At 37.6% G+C, this 24998-nt stretch overlaps 1 protein-coding gene across 1 annotated transcript; it reads left to right on the top strand.

The window, feature by feature from the left end:
- The first annotated feature begins 1325 nt into the window (after nucleotides 1-1325).
- On the top strand, nucleotides 1326-2252 carry LOC139791771 (taste receptor type 2 member 40-like). The gene has a single exon (XM_071734368.1). It carries the CDS (start codon nucleotides 1326-1328, stop codon nucleotides 2250-2252), a length of 927 nt encoding a protein of 308 aa, XP_071590469.1.
- The last annotated feature ends 22746 nt before the right edge of the window (nucleotides 2253-24998 follow it).

Genomic DNA, 24998 nt, shown 5'->3' with positions numbered 1-24998 from the left:
ACGTGATGGTAAATAGTAAATCCAACTGTCAGGTTTGACCAAATTTAGATTAGAAACTTGGTCTACCTTTTATTTTGAATAATTTTATTCTGTTGAGAAATGGACTCCAGAAGTATATGTCAACTTTCTCACAAAATCAGTAAATGTTTTACTGCTGAAGGATTTATTCTTTTTTTCCTGTAACCAAATGATCTCACTTGCTTCTTACCCTGTTGCTTCTTACCCCAAAATCTTCATTTTTTGTTTAATATTTCTATAATTCAAGTAAGAATATACTGACAATATTAATGTGTCAATAAGGTGTTTACAAATGGGACTATTTGGCAAGTTGAGAAGGTGAGGGCACAGTGTACTGTAAATCCAGACATATTTCTTTGTAATATATAAAAATAAGCAGTACTGCAGCATGTAGATTAATGGCTCCCATCTACTCTTCTAAACCCCCATGCTCATCTAGACAAAGCTGACATTAGTATGTGGATGTATGATAGACTTTCACTTGATGAAGCAGAACAAGTTTAGATCTGCCACCTTGGAGAACTTCCCTGGGCCATGCAGGTAGAACAGAGGTTGGGAAAGGGAAAGCAGCTGGAAAGGTGGGACTTTTACTGGGGTTCTGCTAGACTGACTGCTCTGCTTCACTAGTTTGTCATCACTACTCACTATACGACTGGTCACTGTCATCTTTGACCCTCTATGTGTGACTTGTGCACGATTTCACACATAAGCACTGAACAACTATATGGAGGAGTTACCCTTGGGTGAATACAGCTTTGTTGTCTAGATCATTCTTCTAAAATAGAGCTGGACTCTGTACAATATCCTCTGTGTTAAACTGGTTGAAACTACTTGGTGTAGTTATAATTGATAGACCATGTAAGCAGTATGAGAGAAAATAGGTGCAATTAAGACCTCTTCCTGTCTCTTGATATATGCTGCTACCTGTTTTGGGTTACATGATGCATCCCTTTCCACATGGTTGCAGTTGTAACCAGAGAGCCCCAGGGCTTTCTCATTCTAAGCAGGAATATAAAGAATTGGACAAAAGATGGGAAGGTTAATACAGCCGGCTATCCCACATCACTGTGGAAAAACATAAGCAAATTTTATGTATGTAAAAGGTTAGAGTTAATTATTAAATCCATCTCTGATTTGCACGCTCAGGAAGAACATCATCAATCATTTTCTACTTGTCTTCCAGATGTCTTTTTGTTCCCATATAAGGTGAGCAGGATGGAGCTGGGGCTAGTCAGATGCCATCAGCTCTGCTCAACTCCTTGCACAGCTCCACAAGCTAAACAGACACAGGTGACCAAGACAGCAAGATGTTGCCACCAGTACTTATAATTTCAATAAGTGTTGTAGCTGTTGAAGTTGTGGTTGGAGCTACTGGAAATGGATTTATCACAGCTGTTAATATCATTAACTGGATCAAAAGCAAAAAAATTTCTTCTGCTGATGTGATCCTGATCTTTCTGACCACATCACGCTTTATCTTGCAGGTGACCATATTGATGCACATTCATAGCCTTTACTTTGTGGACGTCTTTAAGTTGGCTTCTGTGTACAAAGCTTTTGGTGCTATATGGATGTTTGTAAACCATGCCAGTTTGTGGTTCAGTACCTGGCTCTTTGTACTCTACAGTGTAAAAATAATCAATGCTACCCAATGGCTGTTGCTGCAAATCAAGATGAGAATAGCTGGGATGGTCCCATGGCTGCTTCTCGGATCCCTGGTGATCTCTTCTGTGACTTCTCTTCCTTTACTGTGGATTACACCCAGCACTTACCTCTGCAGCTCAACAGGGAACTGTAGAGAAAATAACACAGCACATGCCACTGACTGGGACAGGTCACATTTCTACCTGCTTCTTCTTTACATTGTAGGTTGTTTTTTTCCTCTGGTATTATCTATGGTAACCTCAGGTCTATTAATTATTTCTTTATGGAAACACACAAGGAAGATGCAATGTTACGTAGAGACTTTCAGGGATCCTTCAATAGATGTTCACCTAACTGCAATTAAATCCATGATTTCTTTCTTGATCCTTTATGTTTCCAGTTTTATAGCTCAAATTCTGCTGATACTGTCAACTTCTCAAAGTAAAGATGATGTGAAAGTTGCAGTATCCTTAGTTGTAGTTGGGGCATATCCTTCCATACACTCAATTATCTTGATATTAGTCAATTCAAAACTGAAACTGGCATTCAGGATGCTTTGCCAGCATCTTAGGTGCCATTTGAAAATATGACTATGCCTCATTATAGCTTAAGAGAAACACTGTCAAGTAACAGATCTGGAATCAAAACTTCTGTGCATTTACTGTTTCACTGCCTTTTGTCTTTGTAACTTCCACTTTTTAGAGACTTCTGTGATTAGACCTTATTAACATTTCAGAACATGTGAAATGCATATTATGTGAAATAAAATGCATTTTTTCACTTTTTCCTTCACCAATCTTGCTCCTTCAATCTTCTTTAGTAAAGAGTGAGAAGAAGAATGCACCAAAAGGAATCAATGCACTTATATAATAAATCAGGAACAGGATGTTTAGGTTCTCAGATTAAGACTGCCAGTTTTATGATACTTTTGAATTAAAAAAAATGAGGCTAAAATAGAGACAAAATTTACAGAACTCACTCAATTCTCTGCTAAAGGATCTTTCTAATGGTATGTTTAAAATTGGATGAAACAAATATTGCTGAAGCCATAAAGAAAAAAAATTCTTCTAGGCATGAAAAACTAGCTACAAGGTAAACTAAGGGAAAATTAAGATATGAAAACACACAGCCAGTTAGCATAATGAAATTGTATTCTGAGTCAGGTTTGTTTTTGTTAGCATTCCAGTATGTATATAGCAATGCAGTAGTTAAAAACTTCTTCAAATCTGATCCCTTCTTTTGAAATGTTATATGCACATTCATTTTGTTTTCTTTAAAGTGAATGATGGAGATGGTGATTACAATGTAAACAGATTTAGGTACATAGATCTACTTGTCTGCTGTAGAAAACCTCTAAGTTGTCTGTTCTGATCACAAATCTGCCCTTTTACATGATTTGCTCTAGCTTTGAGTAGTTGGGAGTTGTTACTGTTATGATGTTCTGTTATGTTTTAATATTTTATGTTACTGTGAAGTTTCATGTGCAGTCAATGGAGTAAATTTTTCAACAAATCCTATCGTGTTTTATCAAATAATGTGTTAGGTGGTTCTACTTTGAAGTTCTCAGTTCAGCTCAAGTATTTTTATGCTGTAAATCCTCTCAGCAGGAATTTAGATAATGCGAGATTATAAATCACTAGGGTGAGAGTTTCAGTCCCATCCACAAAACTAATGAACAGGATGATTCACTCAGCCTTGGAGTGTAACAGCTTCACTGTTTTAAACACTGGAGTAAAGTGCTTCAAAATCACTATTAAACAATATTAGATAAAGAGTGAATATAACATCTTTAACCAATGTATTACAATACTGATTACTACAAAATATATGTTAACAGGAGGCATAAATGTATGCACTGTCTAACAAGAAGTGATAGGATTATTAGCATTTGTAAACAGCAGGTCAAACTGCATAGAAGGAAAGGATGATTAAACTCACCAATACTGCACCTGGAGGATCAGTACAGAGTACTGTAAAGCAAAGACTAACATCATGTCCAGTTCTGTGTGTGCTGCATCAAGAGAGGAGCATCAAAACTTCTTTGAGATCCCTGCCTGTGAGATCTGCAGGAAGCAGATGGGAACCACTATGATCATGCTGCAGCATCACCACCCTGCTTTACAGCCATGTGCCCTGTCAACGAGACTTTTGTCTTTTTGAGAATTTTGTTTTGTTTTGGGTTTTTTGGGGAGGTATGAGCAAGTGGTTGGATGTTGTTTGGATTTTTCTTGTCTAATCAAGAAGCTCTGATAAAATTAATTTCCCCATATAGCTTAGTCCTCTTTAGATGTCACCAAACCCATTTCTGGTGGCAATCTGAAGGAAAGGGATCAGAGCTAACTATGAAAACAATAAATCCTGCTCAGCTTTTTTAGTGCCTCCCCATCTTCCTTCACTGCTTCCGGGGAGAGGAGTACAAAGTTCAAACACTTTATGTTTTTATGTTGCGTTGATGAAAGTTTTGCTACACACATTTTGCAGCAGGATAGATGGGCACATAAATTAGAATTCTAAATTACAGAATTGGTAAATAAATTATTAGTTTTGTCATTTGCCTTTCCATCCTTCCCTCAAGCTTCAATTCATTTTCATGTCTTCTTTACAGTTTCTCATTTATTTTATGATCTTGCTCTGTTCTTTGGATTTCAACCTTTCCCTTCCTAAAAATCATTGTCTCTGTTCTCTATAGATTTAGACTTATTTTCCTGGTATTTAGACATTTTCCTGGTATTTAAAGACAAAATTCCATGCACCAAATACTAGCAGGCTTGTTTCTATATTAAGTTTATTCCAGAAAGCCCCTAAATTAAGTCTGATTAATATTTTGCACCAAAAAAACCCAAACAAACAAACAAACAAACAAAAAAAACAAACAAAAAGAACAAAAAAACCTCATCAAAAACAAAACCCAAACCCACAAGAGAACAAGAAAACTTTTTTTGAGATTTCATTCTCTAAGAACTATTTTTATGATGACTCAAAATAAGACTCATTTCATTAGTATATTTCCTCTGGAACTTTGCAAGTTGCAAGAAATATAAACAATATGATCAGGGAAATACTCTCTGTAGTCTGTATAAGGCTCATGTTGTTTACATTTCTTGCAACTTGCAAAGTTCTATTGAAGCACCAAGTTCATTGTGAGGATGATGGAAAAAGTGATTGGTGCATTTGTTCAGATTGACTACAGGAAAACCATCCCTTCTCTTCTCCAACTTGTAAATTTTGTTAAAGCCACAGTGCTTGTTTTTCTAGGTCAGAATTCATCTCAGTTCTCTTTCCAGGAAAAGCAATATTTTGTTATGCAGAAACTAAGGGACTTCAGATTGCAGTTTCAGCTGTACTTTCATGAAGCTGGTAAATTTCTCCCTGCCTGTCTTCCAGCATGTGATTCAAAAAGGAGGGCTGCCACAGACATCCTGTGTTTCACCTGCTGCTCTGGTGTTTCATGTCTTTCCTTTTACCTGGGTTAATCATAGGCTGTCAGGTGGTGGGAATGAACTCTGGTATTTCTAATTTAATATCTCTTCTCTGCTAATCATGGAGCCTTCTTTTTTCTTTCCGATATTTTGGTGTCCTCCATGGTGCTAATTACTTCTCTGCAGAGATACACAAGACAGCAGTGCCAGCTCCAGGGATCCCAGAACAGATGTTCTTATAAATGCCACTAAAGCTCTAATTTTCTCTGTTGCCAGTTTTCTAAGAGTGACTGTGAAGCTTTTGACCTTCTTTGCGTCTGACAGCACCGTGGTGCTAATTTATTCTGATTAATTTTGGCTAATCTCAAAAGTAAAATAAGTGTTGATAAAGATGCCGTGCTGTACCTATCTTTTCTTGAAATATGACTTCCTGCAAGGTCTGGAGAAAAGCTACTAGAAGCTTCTAGCTTCTGGAAGAGTTTATAGCAGATTTATAACCTGGGACTGATTTTATTGCTATCTATTTATTGTCTTTCACAGTGCTCAGCCTTACTGTCATTATATCACAAGGGCAGTTTCTTTAATATTACAAAATACTTCTCAAAGCTAATCCCTCTTCCCCTCAATATTTCCTTTCCTGTTTGTTTGAGGACATCTGTATGGGAGGTCATTGTAGTTTAGGTACCTGTATAAATAATGCTGTTCATGAATGTGTCAGACAACCCTACCGTAGAAACATGGGTCTCATAGATTATTAAAAGAATAAAAATCAGTCGGTCTAATTTCAGTACCTGGTAAAATTATGGAGAAGATCATTCTGAGAGGTAATGAAAAACACCTGGAAGACAATGTAATCACTGGTTCCAGCCAGTATGCATTCATGAGGGGAAAGTCCTGCGTGTCAAACGTTATTTTCTTTTATGAAAAAGTAACCCACCCAGCTAATCAAGGGAAGCCAGTGGATGTAGCATTTCTGGACTTCAGGCTCTCATAGTATCCTCCTGGACAAAATGTCCAACATGCAGCTGGGCAACTGTGCTGTATGATGGGTGAGAAACTGGCTCATGGGTTGAGTAAAAATGAAAGTGAATGAGGTAATATCAGGCTGGTGACCCATTACTAGTGGCGTCCTGCAGGGCTCCATCCTTGGCCACGTCCTCTTCAACATCTTAGTCAATGACTTGGACACAGGACTGAAAAGAATTTTAAACAAGTTTGTAGATGACACAAAATTGGGAGGAGTGGTTGACTCCCTTGAGGGCAGGCAGGCCCTGCAGAGACCTGGACAGGTTAGGGAGATGGGCAATCACCAACCACATGAAGTTTAACAAAGGCAAGTGCCAAATTCTGCACCTGGGATGGAGCAACCCTGGAGGCAAGTGCAGACTGGGGAATGAGTGGCTGGAGAACAGTGTGGTGGAGAGGGACCTGAGCGTCCTGGTTGATGGCAAACTGAATATGAGCCATCAGTGTGCCCTGGCAGCCAGGAGGGACAACTGTGTCCTTGGCTGCATCAGGCACAGCGTTGCCAGTTGGTCAAGGGCGGTGATTGTCCCACTCTGCTCTGCACTGCTATGGCCTCACCTTGAGTACTGTGTGCAGTTTTGGGCACCGCAGTGTAGAAAAGGCATCAGGCTATTGGAGAACATCCAAAGGATGGTGAAGGGTCTTGCGGGAGCGGCAAAGAAAATGCATGCAACCAATATGGTTGATAAACGAACTTCTGGTTTATTGCGCAGCAGCTTTCGCTTATATAGTGCTTCCGTGACCACACCCCAGCCACCAACATAACTTTTTATTGGACACCCGGTGTGTTTACCTGTAGCACAGCGAATCCCTGGTGCAGGTAGCACCGGAGTATGGGCCGATCTAATTGGCCTCCCAAACATGGGGTTGGGCATAGCAAAGGGGTCGTACCTCCTACCTCTTCGAGAATATTCAGGAATATTCTCCAACATTCTCCAAACCTCTCTAACATTCCACAACAGGGTCTGAAAAGGATGACTTATGAGGAATGGCTGAGGTCACTTGGATTGTTCAGTTTGGAGAAAAGGAGGCTGAGGGGTGACCTCATTGTAGTCTATGACTTCCTCACGAGGGGAAGAGATGAGACTGGCACTAATCTCTTCACTCCTGTGACTGAAGACAGGACTCAGGGAAATGGTAAGAAGGTGAATCAGGGGAGGTTTAGGTTAGATATCTGGAAAAGGTTTTTCACCCGGAGGGTAGCTGAGCAATGGAATGAACTCCCCAGGGAAGTGGTCACAGCACAAAGCCTGACTGAGTTCAAGAAGCATTTGAATGATGCTCTCAGGCACATGGTGTGACTCTGGCAGTGCCCTACACAGGGACAGGAGTTGTACTTGATGGTCCTGATGGGTCCTTTCCAACGTGGCAGATTCTATGATTCTATGGTTTCTGAATGAATGTGCAATGGATTAAGACTATCTGTGAATATATGAAAAAAGAGTGAACTTCATTTTACTATTACTTTTTGGTTGAATGCTTCATGATTTTCAAACTTCCCTTTCTCCTTCCTAGTACATATGCTTTTTTCAAAAGAGGATTGCATTGGCCAAAGTAACCATAATACATATCAAAGATACAATGGAAAAGAGCCTGGGCACTCTTAAAAATGGAGTTCCTGACGGTCATAAGCATTTCAGAGGTCCAACACCTTTTTCTTATTCCTAAAACATTGTTCCTCTCCACTCTTAGTGTTCAGTCTGTCTGTGTGGGAAAGGATAGGGACAACATTTTATGATCAGAAAACAGCAGTCACATAAGTGTGATTTATGTGGGCTTTTGAAAAGGGTGAGAAGTGGGGAGATGTCATACAGATCCATGCCATCTACTTTGGCTGGTCTCCTTTCACAGTGAAGGTAAACAGCCCAGGACATTGGTTCACCTTTCTAAAAGCAGATATTGCTGAACTGGAGTCTAGGCACCAAAGGCTCCATTGCAGATCAGGATTTTTTTTTGGTTTTTATTTTTGCTGTCATAGGAAAAGCAGAGGCAAACTGATAATCAGGAATAATGACCTGGTATCATCATTCCTTGTTGCTGGCTGGGGAGGAGAAGTGAAATTAAACCCTTTTGTGGCCTTTAGGCACTCAGATGTGATATTGTGATGATATTAAGAGGGGTGAGCTAATTAATAAATTAAAAAATTGATTGGAAGGTAATAAGATTTTTTTATTCTCTTCTACCTCTTTCCACCTCCCCCCAGTGTCATATTTGCATTTGATTTTTCCTGGCTTTACAACTTTTTTATTTTTTCCCCCTCTTCTGCAGCTTGTATTTTTTCCTTTCTAGAAAAAAAAAAGATCTTTAATTCTTCATTTATCATTCCTATTTCTAACTTCTTCAAAAAATCTTGGCTGCTATTGCTGCTGTTGTTGTTAGTGCAAATGAATATTAATGAAATCAAGCAAGGTTAATTCCCATATTTATTCTGTTCTAATAAGCACACATTAAAAACTGGTTTATTGGTTTTGACATATTTATGTTTTGGTTTGGTTTGGTTTGGTTTGGTTTTTTTTGTTGACAACAGTGGAAAAAACTTCCTTTTCCTTGGGAAGGTATTTTAAAAAAAACCCACATGCTGAGATCTTGAGAAATTGAAATTTTCTTTTCAAATTTAGACAGTTCTGCTGTGTTGTTCTTTACCCATCACTTTCTTCCTCTTACGTCACATGCCAATCCATTTTTTCCTTTTTGTCTTTCTCATTTGTTCCTCTCTCCTTTAAGATTGTTCTTAAATGCTTTTTTCTTTCTCCGTCCTCTCCTTGGTTTTAATCCTCACTTGTTAGTCCCTCAAACATTCTTGTTTGTTTCTCTGTTTACACCATCCAAATATATTTCTTACCTAGGATTAAGATAAGAAAATAAGAGAGGAAAGAAAATGTAGCTGCACGTATGTAAACAAGTGTGGCAGATTAGTCAAACACTGTATATAAGACATGTTTAAGACTAGAATAATTTTAAATATTACATTGTGAGAAACATCAAAAACAAGTAGAGGCTTAGACTTGTTCACTCTCTAAAAGAAGACAGCACTAGTCTATCTATTACAATTATCTCTCCCCAGAGCAGAAGGAAATTAACTTTTTTTCTGAGAAACTTTTGAATTCCCCCCAGAAAAGATATGTAGCAGGAACTGTGAATAGGTATTTGCTGAAATCAACTGGCAAATCATATGAAAGACATTATGAGTTTTTATGCATGTGCCCAACCCACAGAGATTCAGACCCCTAAGTGTCACATAGATATAATTTGAAGTGTCAATGGACAAAGAAATATTTTTTTTCTTTTGCTTGAATACCCAGATCAATCTGAAGTAGTGCTATTGGACACATAGAGAAACATATCTGTCCCGCTGTCTTATTAGGTGCCTATCTCTCAGAAAAATTTAGTAAGAATGGAAAAAGATGTATTCTAAACTTTTTGTCATTCCTAAGCCCCGTTTGGACCAGAGCTGCACCCAGTCTCTTGTTTCCTTTATTTTTTTGACTGCTGCACAAGTGCATTTTTTCTTGTGCCATCACTCTGCTCAAGCAAGAGTAATAGAGAGCAATTTTCACAAAAGTATCCATGCAAGAGATTATGCTGAGATGTCTCTTGGCTCAAATTCTCTGAAGCTGTGAAGACTTAGGATCTTAGGTCCCCTGCCTCTTGAGACTTACTACAGCCAGTCTATGATTATTCAAAAACTCAGGTCCCAGGTACATTATCTCAAAAGATGATACACTCAAAAGAGTGTTCAACTTTTTGAAAATGAAAGAAAATGCAACACTTTATTAAAAATTCTTCTTCCCAGTCCTTTGGAGTACTGCATGTCATTGACAGGGAGGTGACCTGATTGGTTTTCCAGAGCCAGGGTGAAAAGGTTAAAATCTCAGGCTGGCCTTGTGGAAGTTTTCAGAAGTATTTGGCTTTTCTTCCTGACTGTAGAGAAAAGCCTGGATGCCTTACCACATTAAAGGAAAAGATGAGCATCTGCCTTTGGGTCACATTCTGTTTGAAAATCTTCACCTATGTGAACATTTCAAGAGCTGAACTATTGTTCTCAGCAAAACTGATAACCCTTGGATGACTCCCATATTAACCCTGGGAGTATTGATGATCTCTTCTGTCATTTTTTCTACTTATATTTTGGCTTATTTTAGCATTTACTTTTTTACTTCATTAATGGTGCATCTCACAGAGTTCAAAATGGGAGATGCTGAGGTTTCTCAGCTCTCTATATAATTCTACAGAACACCATTGGGATATTCTTTCCTTTCATAATTCCATTTTGCGTCACCTACTCACATCATCAGATTACCAGAAAGAGGGGGTAGAAAGCCATGTCCAGCAATTCCAGGACACATGTGCCTGTAAATATCTGATTTTTGCATTTTTAACTTGCCTTGTATGTACCTAGTTTTCTATTTAAGAACACGGTACTGTTATTTTCCTGCAGCAGCTAAATCTCCAAGATTGCCTGCATTTTGGGGGGTCACTGCTTCTAGTTAGAATACTCTATACTCAGCTTGCAACAAATATAAAATAAATAATTAATTCAGCGTTGCATATTTCCTTAAATCATCCTAGTGCAGGAAAGTCTTTCTTCCTCATTTTGAGGGGTGAATTCTGAGAAGAATTGGGCATAAATTAGGGCAAATAGTAGGAAAGCATCTTGTGCCAACATTGTCCTTTTACACCAATGCTTAAAAATTTAGTGACACTAAGTACAAATTATTTGAAATCAGTGAATGCAGAGAATATTTTCATCCCTTATTTCTTAGGAACTAACTAAATATAGTTCTGTATTTTAGTCTGGTGATGGAGTCCACTGTATCCTTTGAGCTTTCAGCTGAACATGCTGAAAGCTCTTGAGCTTTAAAAAGTTAAGTTGCTAAACCTCAAATCAAAGTATTAGGAGTCAAATTAGCTCACTCAAGGTAATTTTTCCCACCAGAGCTTTTTTGTTCTTTCTTTTTTCTTGATATAATATCTCATTATTTTTACATTGCCAGCCAAAGCAGAACATTTATCTATAAACCAACTTCCATGATTTCTTGAGAAAATAAATATTTGCGTTTAACTTGTGTTGTTGTGGTCACACACCTGTTCTCTCATGTATGTTGATAATCATTTGCTTTCAGTTTCAGACCATTGTACATTCATAGACATGGCTAAAATGTCTTTATCCAAACACATTATTCTACAAACTGTATTTGAAAGGAATTAAACTAGCTCTGATCCTCATAAGGTTTAGTAGATTCTGTGACAAAGCTATGTAAATATGGCTAGAGGGACTCATAACTTAGGTGCATCTCAGCTTAGATCTTTTATCTATGGGAATTATGCTATTCACCAACCATCTCTGTGCTTCATTGTCCTGCAGGCATTTTATCCACTACTGTAAAGTTTTCTGGAAGCAGTGCATAGAATTTGCTGTATGGGTTCAGAATATTTTCTTTCTTAATTTTATTTTGTTAACCTACATTTCATAGAAGCAGAGCTATTGTTAAATAAATGCATGCTTCAGCCCATGCCTGGAATGAAGTGATGTGGCTTTATAAACAATTGATTTTATTGCCTTCCAACAAAGTCCCCAAAGCACCTTGAGAGGGAAACTTCTCTTCAGTATTTTCCAAATATGTCAGGCAGCTTAAAAAAACCCAACAAGCAATTAAACCCTGGATACAGCCTGGATGTGCTGTATATTTTCATATGCCAACTTTTTAATGAAATTCTAATTTTGAAATAAAAATATGAGGAGCTTGTGGGGTTTCCCTTTAATATGCTCTTTTCCATCTGTCAAGTTTCAGTTGTTGAAAGACAAGAGAACCAAGATGAGAACATAACAAGCATGTAGAAAGAGAGTACATAAGAGTGGTTGTGGTAAATTATTGTCCCTATGGTTCTCTTTTGTGCTCTGAAGCTATCTGACTTTGTCTAGAATAATTTTGGGGTGGAAGACCCTGGGAGAGAAGGGGTTCAAAAAGGAAAGTGATGGACTGAACATCAGGAACATCTCACTAGAACATTTCTGTAGGGGACTGAAAGACTGAAGTAACTCAGACTATGAATTTTCTCATAGAATCATAGAATGGCTAGGGTTTGGAGGGACCTTAAAGATCACCTAGTTCCAACACCTCTTCATGGGCAGGGACACCTTTAACCAGACCAGGTTTCTCAAGACCTCATCTCAAACTGGCCTCTTGAACTCTTCCAGGGAGGGGGCAGCCACAAGAATTTCTTCCTAATGTCTACCTTAAATCTCCCCTTTTCAAGTCTGAAACCATTTCCCTTTATCCTCTCGCTACACACTTATATAACAAGCCCTACTCCAGCTTTCTTGTAGGCCCCCTTTTCAAAAAGAAAGTATAGGCCATCTCCTGCATTAGAAGTTCTTTGGTAGAAAAAAGGATCTTTGAACTGGAAGAGAAGCTCAGCAAGATACCATACCTGGGAGCTGTAGAAAAACAAAATAAGTTTGGGAACAAGATCTTTATTTTATCTGCAAGCATAGCTAATCCCCTGGAGCAGAGTGCATTACATTGTGATGGACTGACCATGCAGTAACTCAGCATGAGGTTGTATTTTTGATACAGGTCTTCCTTAGTGAAGTTCTGCTCCAAGTGATGTGCAGAGGTACAGACTAATTTGTCATTACGGTCACATACAATGATGGACATTCCATTCACAATTCTAGCTCTCAGTCTCTGTGAAATAACTTCTTTTTCCTAGAGTCAAAGTCAACATGCTCAGTAAGATCCTACATGGTCACAAGATCAGTCTTGCACACAGCTAATTTCTTTCCTGGTGAACAACATCCATTAGTCTTGTACTCTGGTGTAACTTTCTTTGTTCATTTTTTTTTTTTTTTTAGTCTGTGGAGTTATGTGTATTTTTGCAAAAACATGGGTATATGGGGTAAGAAACTGACAAATGGCTTTGTGGAACATTAGAGGAGACAAAAGGAGATAACCTTCTTCCTTTCTTTCCTTTTTTTTTTATAACAGAAGGTCCAATTCTCTCTGGTAATTCTGGAAAGAAAACAACAACTGGGTTATATTTTCAGTTGATCCCCTAAAGTTATTTGTTATTATTACTGAAAGAAGCATTGAGAAGCTGTAGACTTTAGGTCAGCTAAAACATGTCAAAACTTGCCCTGGACCAGCAAAGAAATGTGGGTATTTAGCACGGCCTTGGAGAAAAGTGCTGTACTAGGGATACATAAAATCTGCTGAAGCTTCGTGCTGTTGGGTAAATGAGAATCTCTCCTGTTGTGTACGTTGAGTAATTGGAACTGCTGAAGTGGGCTACAAGTAAAGCCTCTCTTCTGCTGTGATGTGTGAACATAAAAACCAAGAGAGAATTTTGGGAAGCAAAAGATCCTTAGAAAATCTGGAGCAAGAACTGGGCAGGGTAAAAGCTGAGTGGAAAAGTTAGGGATTCTAAGTGAAAAGTTGACTACTGTGGAACCAAACAAGCAAACAAACCTGAGAGGAATGAACTGAAGCAGCATCACCCTAAGGAAGCTCTGAAGTCCTGTTTGTCTTTCAGGCCCCTAAAAAGTAAATGCATAAAAACCCCAAGAAACTTCAAACCAAAAATATGTTATTTTAGCAGTATCTCTTTCCTTTTTCCTCCCCACTTATTAAATGCACCTGTCATATATTCAAATACAGGAGAGGAAACATGTGCTAAGGAAAATCTCTGACCAAACCCAGTTCTGTTAACAATTTAGATTTCCTATTGCCTCGTACACCTGTTGAGATTTAGATAACAGCTTTGCTTTCCATGTGGCAAAGATGAGGCAGATCAGTCAGTTTCAGAGGGGTTCCAGTCTCCTGTACAAACTCATGTCACTGCCAAGAGGCAGATTCACTTAGCAAGCTGAAGCTTGCAGTCTCTGAGGTTCAAATTTAATCTGTTAAATTTCATCTGTTAAATTACAGACACTCTCCCTGTACAACAGGGAAGAAGCATGAGACTATTGACTAGTTTTAGAAGCTGCTTAAATCAGTTTATGATTTCATAATACCATTCTTTGTCTGCCAGGTTCTCCAAGGAGGAAATGCAAAGAAATGTCTCTACAACATTCCAAGTATCCAACAACGTTTCTGATCTGTAGTTTGGCTGTCTTTAGTTCAGTGAATACAGAGTTAAACAAACAAGAAAGGCAGGTTATATCTCCAAAAATTCAGTCTCTCTCAACAGCATCACAGTAATACTTTTGTTATAGTTCATTTCTTTTTGGATGTAGCTAGGGATTTGGAGATCAAGGCAAGAAATGTAACATCCCAAACATTCAATCCTTTTCCCTTTTACCCCTCCCCCCAAAATTAATTCCTTCATTCCCCATCTTTGAGATACAAACATACATAACACCTGTGTGGAGAAACCCTGCCCTCCAAGGATTAAACATGTGCTTTCTGTAGCATTCAGGAGCTTTAATGGGCACAGCTCTCCCCAGTGTGGAGATTGGTGCTGGAGGTTTAGTGTTTGTGCCTACATTTTAAAAATGGTACTTCTCAGAGAGGAAAGATGATCCTGTGGTTAAGGCACTGAATTTTAGCGTGCCTTTGTCACAGTTTTCTCATGTTTCAGTGGGCTGTGTACAATCCTTTTTTATGGTTATCCATATGCAAATTCCCACCCAGAGGTACTTTGGCAGTGGAATAACTTAGAAATATCTTTTCTGATTTTTCTTCTGTCTGTAAAAGGGGACTACAATACTCCTCTGCCTTTGAACTGGGTCCTTAAGGAACAGTCAGAGACAGAAAACATCCATCCCAGGTTTCTTGATCTCAGGTTAGTATTTTCTAGGCTTGCACAGTCACAGCAAACCAGTGCAGCGTTGCTGTCTCTGCTTGATTGGTTTGGAAAATGAACCTGAAACACAATGTGCAGCCACAGCTGTACAGCTGCACCAGGCACAAGCTTTCAAAGCTGAAGAAAGAGAAAAGCAGGTGCTGGAGGGTGAAGTACATATTTCTGTGATTTGTGAATGAACAACCACTTACAAAAGTATGATTCCTTCTTTTTACTTGTTCTGATACTTACCAGATAGTTATTATTACTTTTCTTGTTATACTTGTTATATGGCTTGCATCTATATTTGAGAGCTACTGCTTTTTTTTCCATTTTTTATACAATGTGACCCAATGTGTAATGGTTTTAGGCTGAAAGAGGGTAGATTTAGATATTAGGAAGAATTTATTTACTCTGAGGATGGTAAGACACTGGAAGAGGTTGCCCAGGGAAGTAACGGATGCTCCATCCCTGGAAGTGTTCAAGGCCAGGTTGGATGGGGCCTTGGGACCTGATCTAGTGGGAGGTGTTCCTGCCCATGCAGAGGGGTTGGACCTAGATGGTCTTTAAGGTCCTTTTCAACTCTAACCATTCTACAATTCTGTGATATATTAGGGAGCAGCACTGCAATAAGATCACTCAATAATTACTATATTACAGACACACAGAATGGCTTGACAGAAGTCCTGACATTGGGAAGGGAAGTGATATTTTTGACACAAACTTTAGAGAAACCAAGGCATTACTGTATACTGTGTGACAATTACCAACAAAACTGCATTTCCTCTATAACATACCATTATTTTGCACTTGTAAACATATATCACAAACTCAATTAATGTCATGTATATTTTGTGCAAAAAACTATGCAAACTACTGGAGCTGTGACAAATCACAGTTGCCAACAGCTTGTTAATAACTTTAGGCAAACTAAACACCATACCTGACAGGCATTGCACTGAGTCAGAAATGAAGCATATAGACAAATTCTTGAAATATATCTGGTGGCCAAAAGTATTCTGTGAATACTGATCATATATTGATGATCAATTCAATAATTAATAAAACCATTATTAAAAATAGCTAATAATGTAATATTGTCAGCACCTAAAGTGGTGTAAAAGGTGAAAAAGTTTCACACCTGTAGGTGAAAGATTTTCATAATTACAAAATGTTTGGCTGAAAGATACAGAGGATAAAGAAATGTGGAGGTACAGTTATTGTGACGGATGAAGATTCAGCGAATGCATATGATGGTGAAGACAGAATCAAACTTCATTGAGCACCAGACTACTTATATGTTAGTACCTGGAGTTAGTAGCCAATTATGTATAGCCTCTTTTCCTGAACTCCCATATTATCTTGCCAGATATAGTGCTGACATATTTCTACAGAAAACAAAGCCATAAATATCACATAAATCTCTTCAAGTTCCTTCTTTCCTGTGAGTGCCCCGCTTGTTTCTGTGTTCTCTGTTTGTCTCAGATCCCTGAGGTGTGTCACCAGTGCTTCTGCAAAGTTGTTTTTTCTTCAGTGCAGCTGTTGTGTTCATTCCTTGGCCCTTTGTTTCCACAGGTTATAAAATCATGTATTAACTGATTAAATAAAGTGGCATGGCATTCTTAAAATCAATGTGTATGTACTCAGAGACAAATTTGATAGCTTAATACATTTTGATATAACTCACCTATCTTGCAAAATGATTTTTTTGAGAGAATGAGATTTGACTCTTCCCTGAATGGGTTAAGTCATTCTGGCTTTAACTCAAAGCATGCCTGTTCAGAGTACACTGAATTTTATGTCTCTAGACAGAGAGGAATATACTTGGGGACCCTGAGCATCATTGCTAGTTTTTTTCTTGTCCTTGCCACAGATGAATTTTGTGAAGAACTTTAAGAGATTGCAGTTGATCTAACTCATAGGTCAGGTTAGTGAAAGCATCCTTAAAGGTCAGTTCAGGACAGGTGAGTGCTTCACTTGCTTGCTGAACAGTACAGAAAATCTGGCACAAGTGCACACTTAAAAGCAGCCCTGTGTGGAATATCCAGTGCAGCTCTGGAGTAAACCAAGTCTGCCTCTTAAGAAATATCTGCAGGATAACTTCTGCCATGTGTCTTCTTCCTGGATCACGTACCCCCTGTTGTCTTTCAGGCAACACTAAGGTGACATAAATCCAGTATTGGGTGCTATTCTGACAAAGGCAGTCAGGTGCGTGGGTAAGATCTGGAGCAAGTAGTGCTTCTGTGTGCTGCATCAGTGCACAGATCCAGTATTAATCACTATGGACCCACAGTGTCAATCTAGCACAGATAGCATGAGCACAGAAATATATTTTCCTGCCAAATTCTGTGCATATTTCAAAGAAAAGATAAATACAAGACAAGTGTCTAGTGTAACTTTTTTTTTTTCTTTTTTCTATAAGGTCAACATGCACGTTGGTCTGAACAACAACATGTAATAGGTGGGATGATCTATCTTCTGTTTTTAACAGCAGAGCAGAGATTTTTATACTGGCTGATTTGTACTGAAAAGTAAAGAGAAAGGTCACAGATGTCATTTTGTAGAAGATGGAGCAGCTGATTGTAAGCAACATCTAGCATGCATTAGTTTTCTTATCCTGTTGTTACATAGTTTGCTAATTTGATATGAAAGCTACTTACATGATAATGCTCTGAAATTACATTATCAAACTGAGCCACTACTATGGCAATAAGCACAAAATAGAAAAGACATTAAAGCAATGATAAGTCTGCGTTGACTTGATTAAAAACCATGCAGCTCAGCCTTGAGGGTAGTCCAAACATTACATGCTCCTCTTTGTTCATCATGGGTCATGTCAAGGTCTTGGACTGAGATTTTGCTGCAGAATGTTACTAAACAACAAGGAAAAAAAAAACTTTGGAGACTCAGCTCCTGCTACCCTAAATAAAATGGGTATTTTTTTACCCACCCCATCAGGTAATGCGGGTATAAACATGGTGGAGAATATCTTGCATTGACACCACTCATGGATATATTCTTACAAAGCAGGATGGTCATATTCAGTCTGCAAAGATCTTTGCTCAGAAGTCTCCTTTTGTACATTTGTATGGCAACCCAATTCTCCTAGTTGACTTGTTTTGAGGAACAGACAGTCAATGTTTTCATTAATAAATACTTACAAGAAAACTAATTTTGTCATTGAAACTAAATAATATATTTAATAATTTTAGTCCCAAGATGAACAATCTTAGCTTAACAAAGAGACAAATTTTTAGCTCAGTTATTGTTTGGGTATTAACTGACTTAATGAATCATCTCAACCCCAAAAAATACACAATTATCAAGGATGATGGAAAACACCTTTTACTTTCAGTACCCTAGCAAACTTAAAATAGCCACACTTAATAGCACTCTCATCCAAGGATGATCACATTATCTGCAGGGTTACATCTTTGGACTTGTGATATCAAAAGTGTGATGCAAAAGTCACTGTTCCTTTAATAGCTTTTTTACTGTGGTTAAACATATTTTTAGATAAATCAACTACTAATAGATAAGAAGTCAAGCTTAGAGTCTGCTTAAATCCATAAAAAAGGTGACAAGAAAAATTCCATTGAGATCCCATGGCCTTGAGGTTAGCCCTTTTTGTGGTAGTCACAGGCTTTCAGTTCAGACTGAGAATAAGTTGAACTTCAGATGCTGTCCTACTGCCTCTTCCCCAAATACTGATTGTCTGTCTATCTAATCTATCTTATCTGTCTACCTACCTACCTGTTTATCTCTATATCCATATCAATATCTATACTTATATATGATTATCTAGACTGATTTGCAGCTAACCAGCTCTTATCCAAACTAAACAACTATTTAGACTGAATCATTCAATAGACTGCACCAGCAAGGTCAGGTATAATAAAGCTCCAGATGCACCTTTGTGATGCATGGATTCATTTTGAAATTTGGATTTCATTGGTCTCAGAGATGTTGCAATACTTTCCATCCCTTTTGAGATGAAGCTATCTAGGAATGCTCTTTATTCTTAAGAAGTTTAAATCTGACAGATTCAGGCAGCCTGTCAGCCTCTAGTGAGCAACTCAGTTGGATCCTGCTTTATTTTTTTATTTTGTCATCAGATCATTCATTATTTCTGAAATATTACAATTGCCACTGACTTGAGGTGGCGATAATCAAACTGAATTAATTATAGGTGATAATATAGCCCACCTATTATTATACACTGCTTTTAATGGCAAAGTTGCAAGGTTTTTATTGTGTAATTTTCCTTCAGATAGTCTGGATCACAAGAAGTATAACAGTATATCAGTATCAGTACAAATATTGATATTGTTATGAGAAAATGAAACTAGTATTATGGAGACCATTAGAATGGTGGCATTAACACATAGTCATCTAGAAATCCCTGTTTTACTTTAAATTGTTTGAGCAAAATCAGAACACTTGTATTTATGATAAATGGAGATATATGAATGTAGGATTTTTTTAAAAAAACAAGGAACCCCTCTTATTTTAAGCTATGAAATAGTGTTTTTATACTTGTTTGCTGCTGTGAGCCTTGATACTACAACATTTTGTGCATCTTCTTTTTTTTTTTTTTTTTCCTTTATAATTCACTGTTATGGTCTATCACAAAACTTATGCAAATAGAGTGTCAAATTCAGTCCTGTAAAAAGCATGGCATTTTTGCATGTGCTTAAAGAGCAGGTGATGCTGTGGCTGGATTAAGTGACACCTATTCAAAGTATCTGGGATTGCAGATTTGAACATAGGTGGCCACAACCCACCTAAGTTCCAAAGGGATGACCAAGACTGTTTTTGTGTTGAAGTTGTCTCTTTATTCATGAAGGTCCTAAGTAGGAGTACTTTCTACACCACACTTCCACAAAGTCTTAAAATGTGACTCAAGAAAGAGTGAAATATGGAACTAGTCCTGGTAGTGCTGCAGACCTGTAAGAATACAGAATATAGCTGTCTAGTCATGTTCACTTATTCTTGTTGGGAGATAATTAAGCTTTATGTACTCTTTTACTCCAGTAGAAATGTCTTTCATTTTTCTCCCTTGTCCTCTGTCATTTGCTACACTGATTTGGCAATGCAAAAGGGATTCAAACCACCTGGGCATTTATTAATGCAGGGTAAATAGAAGTTTGAGCTGTTTTGTTAATGTGTTTTCCAGCCTTGTTTATTGTCATTATGTTAGCTTTCTGGCGAAAATGTTTTTATTGGCAAGAAGACCTGCAGAAAGCTCAAGCTCTGTAAATAACAATGGGTACAAGTTTTCCTGAGAGAATTAACTCTGAGAATTCTACCCTGCCTGTACTGAAAACTTAATATACATATCTGCATAATACATGTTACAAAATAATGTTGAAATTTTAAAAGTGGAACATAATATTGTGACAGTCAGAGTCCTCTGAAAAAAGATTCATGTGTCCAAGGCCTAGTCTGTTTCTTCCATACATATCTACTGATCTACTAACAGATATTACCCCTCTGTCTAAACCTTACCCTGCAGACATAATGCAATTTGAGTTCTGACCTTGAGAAATGAGAAGTATTTGATATTTCTCTGTTGCAACAATTCACATGAAAAGAAGGTTTTGGGATTATCTGTCAAATACATAGAATAATAGTTGCAACCGTCAGATACTAATATAATGTTGAAATATCTGCATTCATACAGATGAGTAAATTATCCAGAAAAAGTAAGCCTGAAAAGATCCTTAATGATAATGAATAATCAAAAAAATGAATAAATAATTCACTGGATCAAGGGTCTGAGAAAATCTAAATGGATTTTATCTCTCTGGCACACGAAATATAGCACAATTCTATCTTGAAATGGCAATCCAGCTGTCTATGAAGACTAGGCTATGGGAGCACTTAAATTAACTTATTGTAAGCAAATAAATAAAAATAACTTCTGTGGGATTTGATGGTCCACTATGGCAAATACCATGAAACAAATTCATATCAAAGTACTGATTTTGTATTAAGTGGATCTTGTTACTCCCATACTTCACCACCTCAGAATACCACACAGCACCTTGTCTGAGAACACCGGTTTGCTAAGAAAGAGTGATGTGAAACTTGTAGTAAAGGATGCCCTTACTTTCCTGGAAAAATAAAAAATTTCTGAAGAAATTTTTCCTGAAAAAGATCATTATCATTTACTGACAGCATCAACTCCAATAATAAGTTATTAATAGCCATTCGAAAACAGTTTAAAGAGGTAAAATTTATCTGGCATTATGATATTATTCACTCAATCATAATTAACAGAGGAAAAAGGACCTACATTGAAGCTGCTTTAGTGACATATTTAAAGATGCTCCATGTATTTTAGCACACTTCTTCCTGCTTCTGAGCAGTTAGCTATTATCCAAAACGTTGTGAGAGAATGGCATTCTAGCAAAGAGGACTTAACTCATCCAATACATAAATTTAATTCTGAAAAAAGTGATAAAAAGGGATCATTTCCAGGGTACAGTTGAACTTTTCATGCTTTTCTAGTAACTGATGTTTAAAAAGCCTCTGTACCTATAGGAGTAAATGAGATTAATCTTCTAATGCTTTTGAGTATCTCCCCCCCTTCCTGGTACTACCTCTGAGTTACACAGGTCAAAGGTAAGATCACAACTGGAAAATTGCAAATATTGCTTACAAATAGTTTACAAGTCTAAGAGAGAGCATTTTGCAAGGTCCCAACCCCCTAAAATCCTCAGGATTTGAAGCTGGCTTTGCCTTTTCACAGTATCACAGAATGTTAGGGGTTGAAGGGACTTTGAGAGATCATTCAGACCAACCTTCCTGCCAGAGCAGGATCACTTAGTTTTAATAAAGATGAAAAAAATCTGGATATAAAGAGGGGTGGCAGAACTTATAATTCATTAATTTTAAGGCTTTGTAAAAACTGCTCATAGAAGTTGTTTTTTTTTTTTCTTTTTTTTCTTCTTTCTGTAAGTTTTGTTGCAACTTACCCACTCTCAGCAATTGCAGCATAATTTAATAATTAATTTACATTAAGTTTCAGCTTAACATACTAACATCTGCCTGTAAATTTATAGATGAAAGCAATTGTGAGAAAAGGAAGAGAGGAAGTGAGAAAAAAAAGAAGGAATTTAATACAATTAAATCCAGAGACTGGGCTGAATCTGAATGAATCTGGAGACTGCTCAATATGCAGTAATTTAGGATAAAATTTTTACTCCAGTTTCATATTTTGCAGAGAAATCTATTCTGTAGTAATGTGTGGTAGTAGAAATGTCAGCTATCTTGAGATAAATATAAAGAAAGAATCTCTGGCCCACACTTGGTGAGGTCAGTTTTCCTAAGGCATGCTCTGCATTAATTGATCCTCTGGCTGTTGTCTTCTGCTCTGATGCTGAACCAGAGTTCTCCTTTTTTAATGAACTCCTTGAGATCCTACCCACTGACAGGTCAAATTTCAGATCTAGATGGAAAAAAGGCAAACATTGAACGCTGCCACATTCTGAGGTGAGACTGCCTATAGGCCAAGAAGAATTTAGTGTTGGAGTTAAGGGTTATGTCAAGACCTAATTCAGTTTACCTCTGATGAGTTTGTGGTTTTCAAATGCTGATCTGTGTTCACTGATAACTAGCAGGAGAAAATATATCTTAATTCTTTGCACATAGATCATTGAACAGTCAGTGAAGGTAAATAATTTTACTCATGAATCCTAGTATTGAATTAGTGCAGCAGAGCTGGGGTTGGCTGGGACAGCCTTCAAACCATCAGTGTTCCCAGGAAAGGCGTTGTTTTCCCATTATCAGTTTCCCTTGGCAACTGACAACTAATGAATACTTTGATATATTACCTGAAATGAGTTATTAGGATCCAAATTACAGAAGGATGAAATGCCTTGACATGTATCTTCTTCTATGAGATTTTTACACCCAGGTCCCCAGTGAAGCAGAGAGAACATGTTCTCCTTTCTAACACTGTCAACCTTCACTATCACAAGCACCCAAAATTAATAATTATTTAGCCACTGAACAATTATGACAGATGATTAATTGATCACAGGGAGCTAGTTCTCATGGTGCTATTAATCAGTATGTCATCAAGCAGAAAGAGAAGGTAAGCAATCCATATCTGTTGCAAACCGTGTAAGGGACACATTACTCAGTCAGCATGAAAAGGTCATTGTGCAGCTGAAAGCAGGATGAGCAGACTTAGCCAGATTGATGAGTGTTATTTTGAGTATTTATTATCAGGGGAAAAAAAATACTATTCTGTCTGTACAAACACTGTAAATAACTGGTTTGCTGAAACACAATGCTAAGAAAAGAGCATGTTGCAGAGCTGTCAACAGTGCTTTAGTCTTCTATTGTTCAAAGATTACCAAATGTGTAAAGGAGGATTAGGCAGATCCTCTCCTGTACCTCTGTTTTCTTGGTAGAAAGTTTTGCAGCTCTGGCCTCTGGACATGACAGACCTCAATCACCTCCTCCTTTCCCCTTGATTCCTGTGAAACTCATTGAATATTGCTCCTTACAATCTGCAGCAGGGGGAAGTCTGTCTGGTAAAGGACAGCAGGAAAAGGATTAGGCTGAGAAGGAAAGAGAAAAAACGATTCTGGATGCTCCATGGAGTGCTGCAATAGTATGGCAACAGGAAAAGTCATGGATGGTGTTGACTGTAGGACAACTAGGACAGCTTCCTTTCTTCATTCTTTCAAGCTGCTTAGGTATGTTTTTGCACAGTGACTCTGAGGTTTGCCTACAGAGTGATCTCCTTTTGTGTTTCAAGATAACCAAAAGCTACTGTGCTAATTGCACGGCAATTAAAAATAACCTTGAACCAAGAGCTTATAAATATAAAGAATCTTTAAGAAATATTGGAGAAGGGATGAAGAAGGCTTTATGTGTCTACTGGGCGCTGACAGCTATAATACTTTTTACCAGATGGGATCTCCAAGGAGAGGCACAGTATATATCATGTTTCTCTGTGTGCTTCCTAGACCAGTGTGCTGTGTACCCAGGCTTGGTGATGGTGTGAGCACTGCCAATGGCTTACGGTAGAGGGAAATATTCAGAAAGTTTTCCCTATGGTGAATGTGTTAAATTTCTGGTGGGTATAGATACTGTGGTCTCCACAGTAAAAACTGTCTGGTTTCAGGCTTCTCTCACCAGGAACCAGAGGTTTAAGAAAGGGGAATCCATAATTAGTAATGTTTTAACCCATGCCAACCCAAGGGGTTTTTCCCTGCAGATAGATCCGGTCCAGTTATGTAGATGTTGTACAGATGTCTTAGTAGAGAAGTGTATTTGGGCCAATTTATCTTTCTGAGAGAGAAGTTTTATTAGCTCAAGCACAGCATCACACTGTTACAGGTGGGTTTTCCAGATCTGGCTGCCACCCAGCTGGCTTGGGACAATGGCAGAAAGAGCCTAAGTCTGTCTATAATGAGTTTGCAAAGCTCCCTTAAGTACTCCGTAAAGGTTTTAAAAATTTCTTATGTCTCAGTATGGCATTGTGAAAAAGTATGTGCAATATATAATTGTTATAGATGGTAGAAAAGCCTAGGTGAAGGTTTCCAGGTGAACATTCTTTGGCTTTTCTTCTCAGGCTTTTTTTTACTTCATTTTTGGAGCTTCTGTAGAAAGAGAAAAAACAGGTTAACAGGAAAATACAGACCTAGTTGTGCTTTGATAAGACAGCAAAGATATCTGTTCTTCCCTACCCACTCTTCAGCTATTTTAGACATTAGATTAAAAAAAAAAACACAACAAAAAACAAAAACCAAAAACCACATTATCTTTACTCTACTGATTACCTTATATTGAACTTCAGATTGGTAGACCATAATACTGGTAGATATCTATTTAAATAATACAGTTATTTGCAGGTTAAAATTATTTCATCCAGTTTATTAAAAAGAACTTTAGGTTCTTTGTTAAGAGAGAATACTATTTTCACATCCATTTTTTCCATAAAAAGTAGTAGCTGCATTTTTCACTGATGAAAAATATCCAAGCACCTCTGTTACTTTTTTATTAATTTCTTTCAGACAATTTGTTTACTGGGTGTCTTACAAATATTAGATAGAAATTTATATACACTAAAAATGCTATAACAATTTT

This window comes from Heliangelus exortis, chromosome 1 (genome assembly GCF_036169615.1).
Source record: "Heliangelus exortis chromosome 1, bHelExo1.hap1, whole genome shotgun sequence".
NCBI classification, from domain to species: Eukaryota; Metazoa; Chordata; class Aves; order Apodiformes; family Trochilidae; genus Heliangelus; species Heliangelus exortis.
Note: the sequence above shows the minus strand (reverse complement) of the source record. Positions and strands in the feature narration are given on the sequence as shown.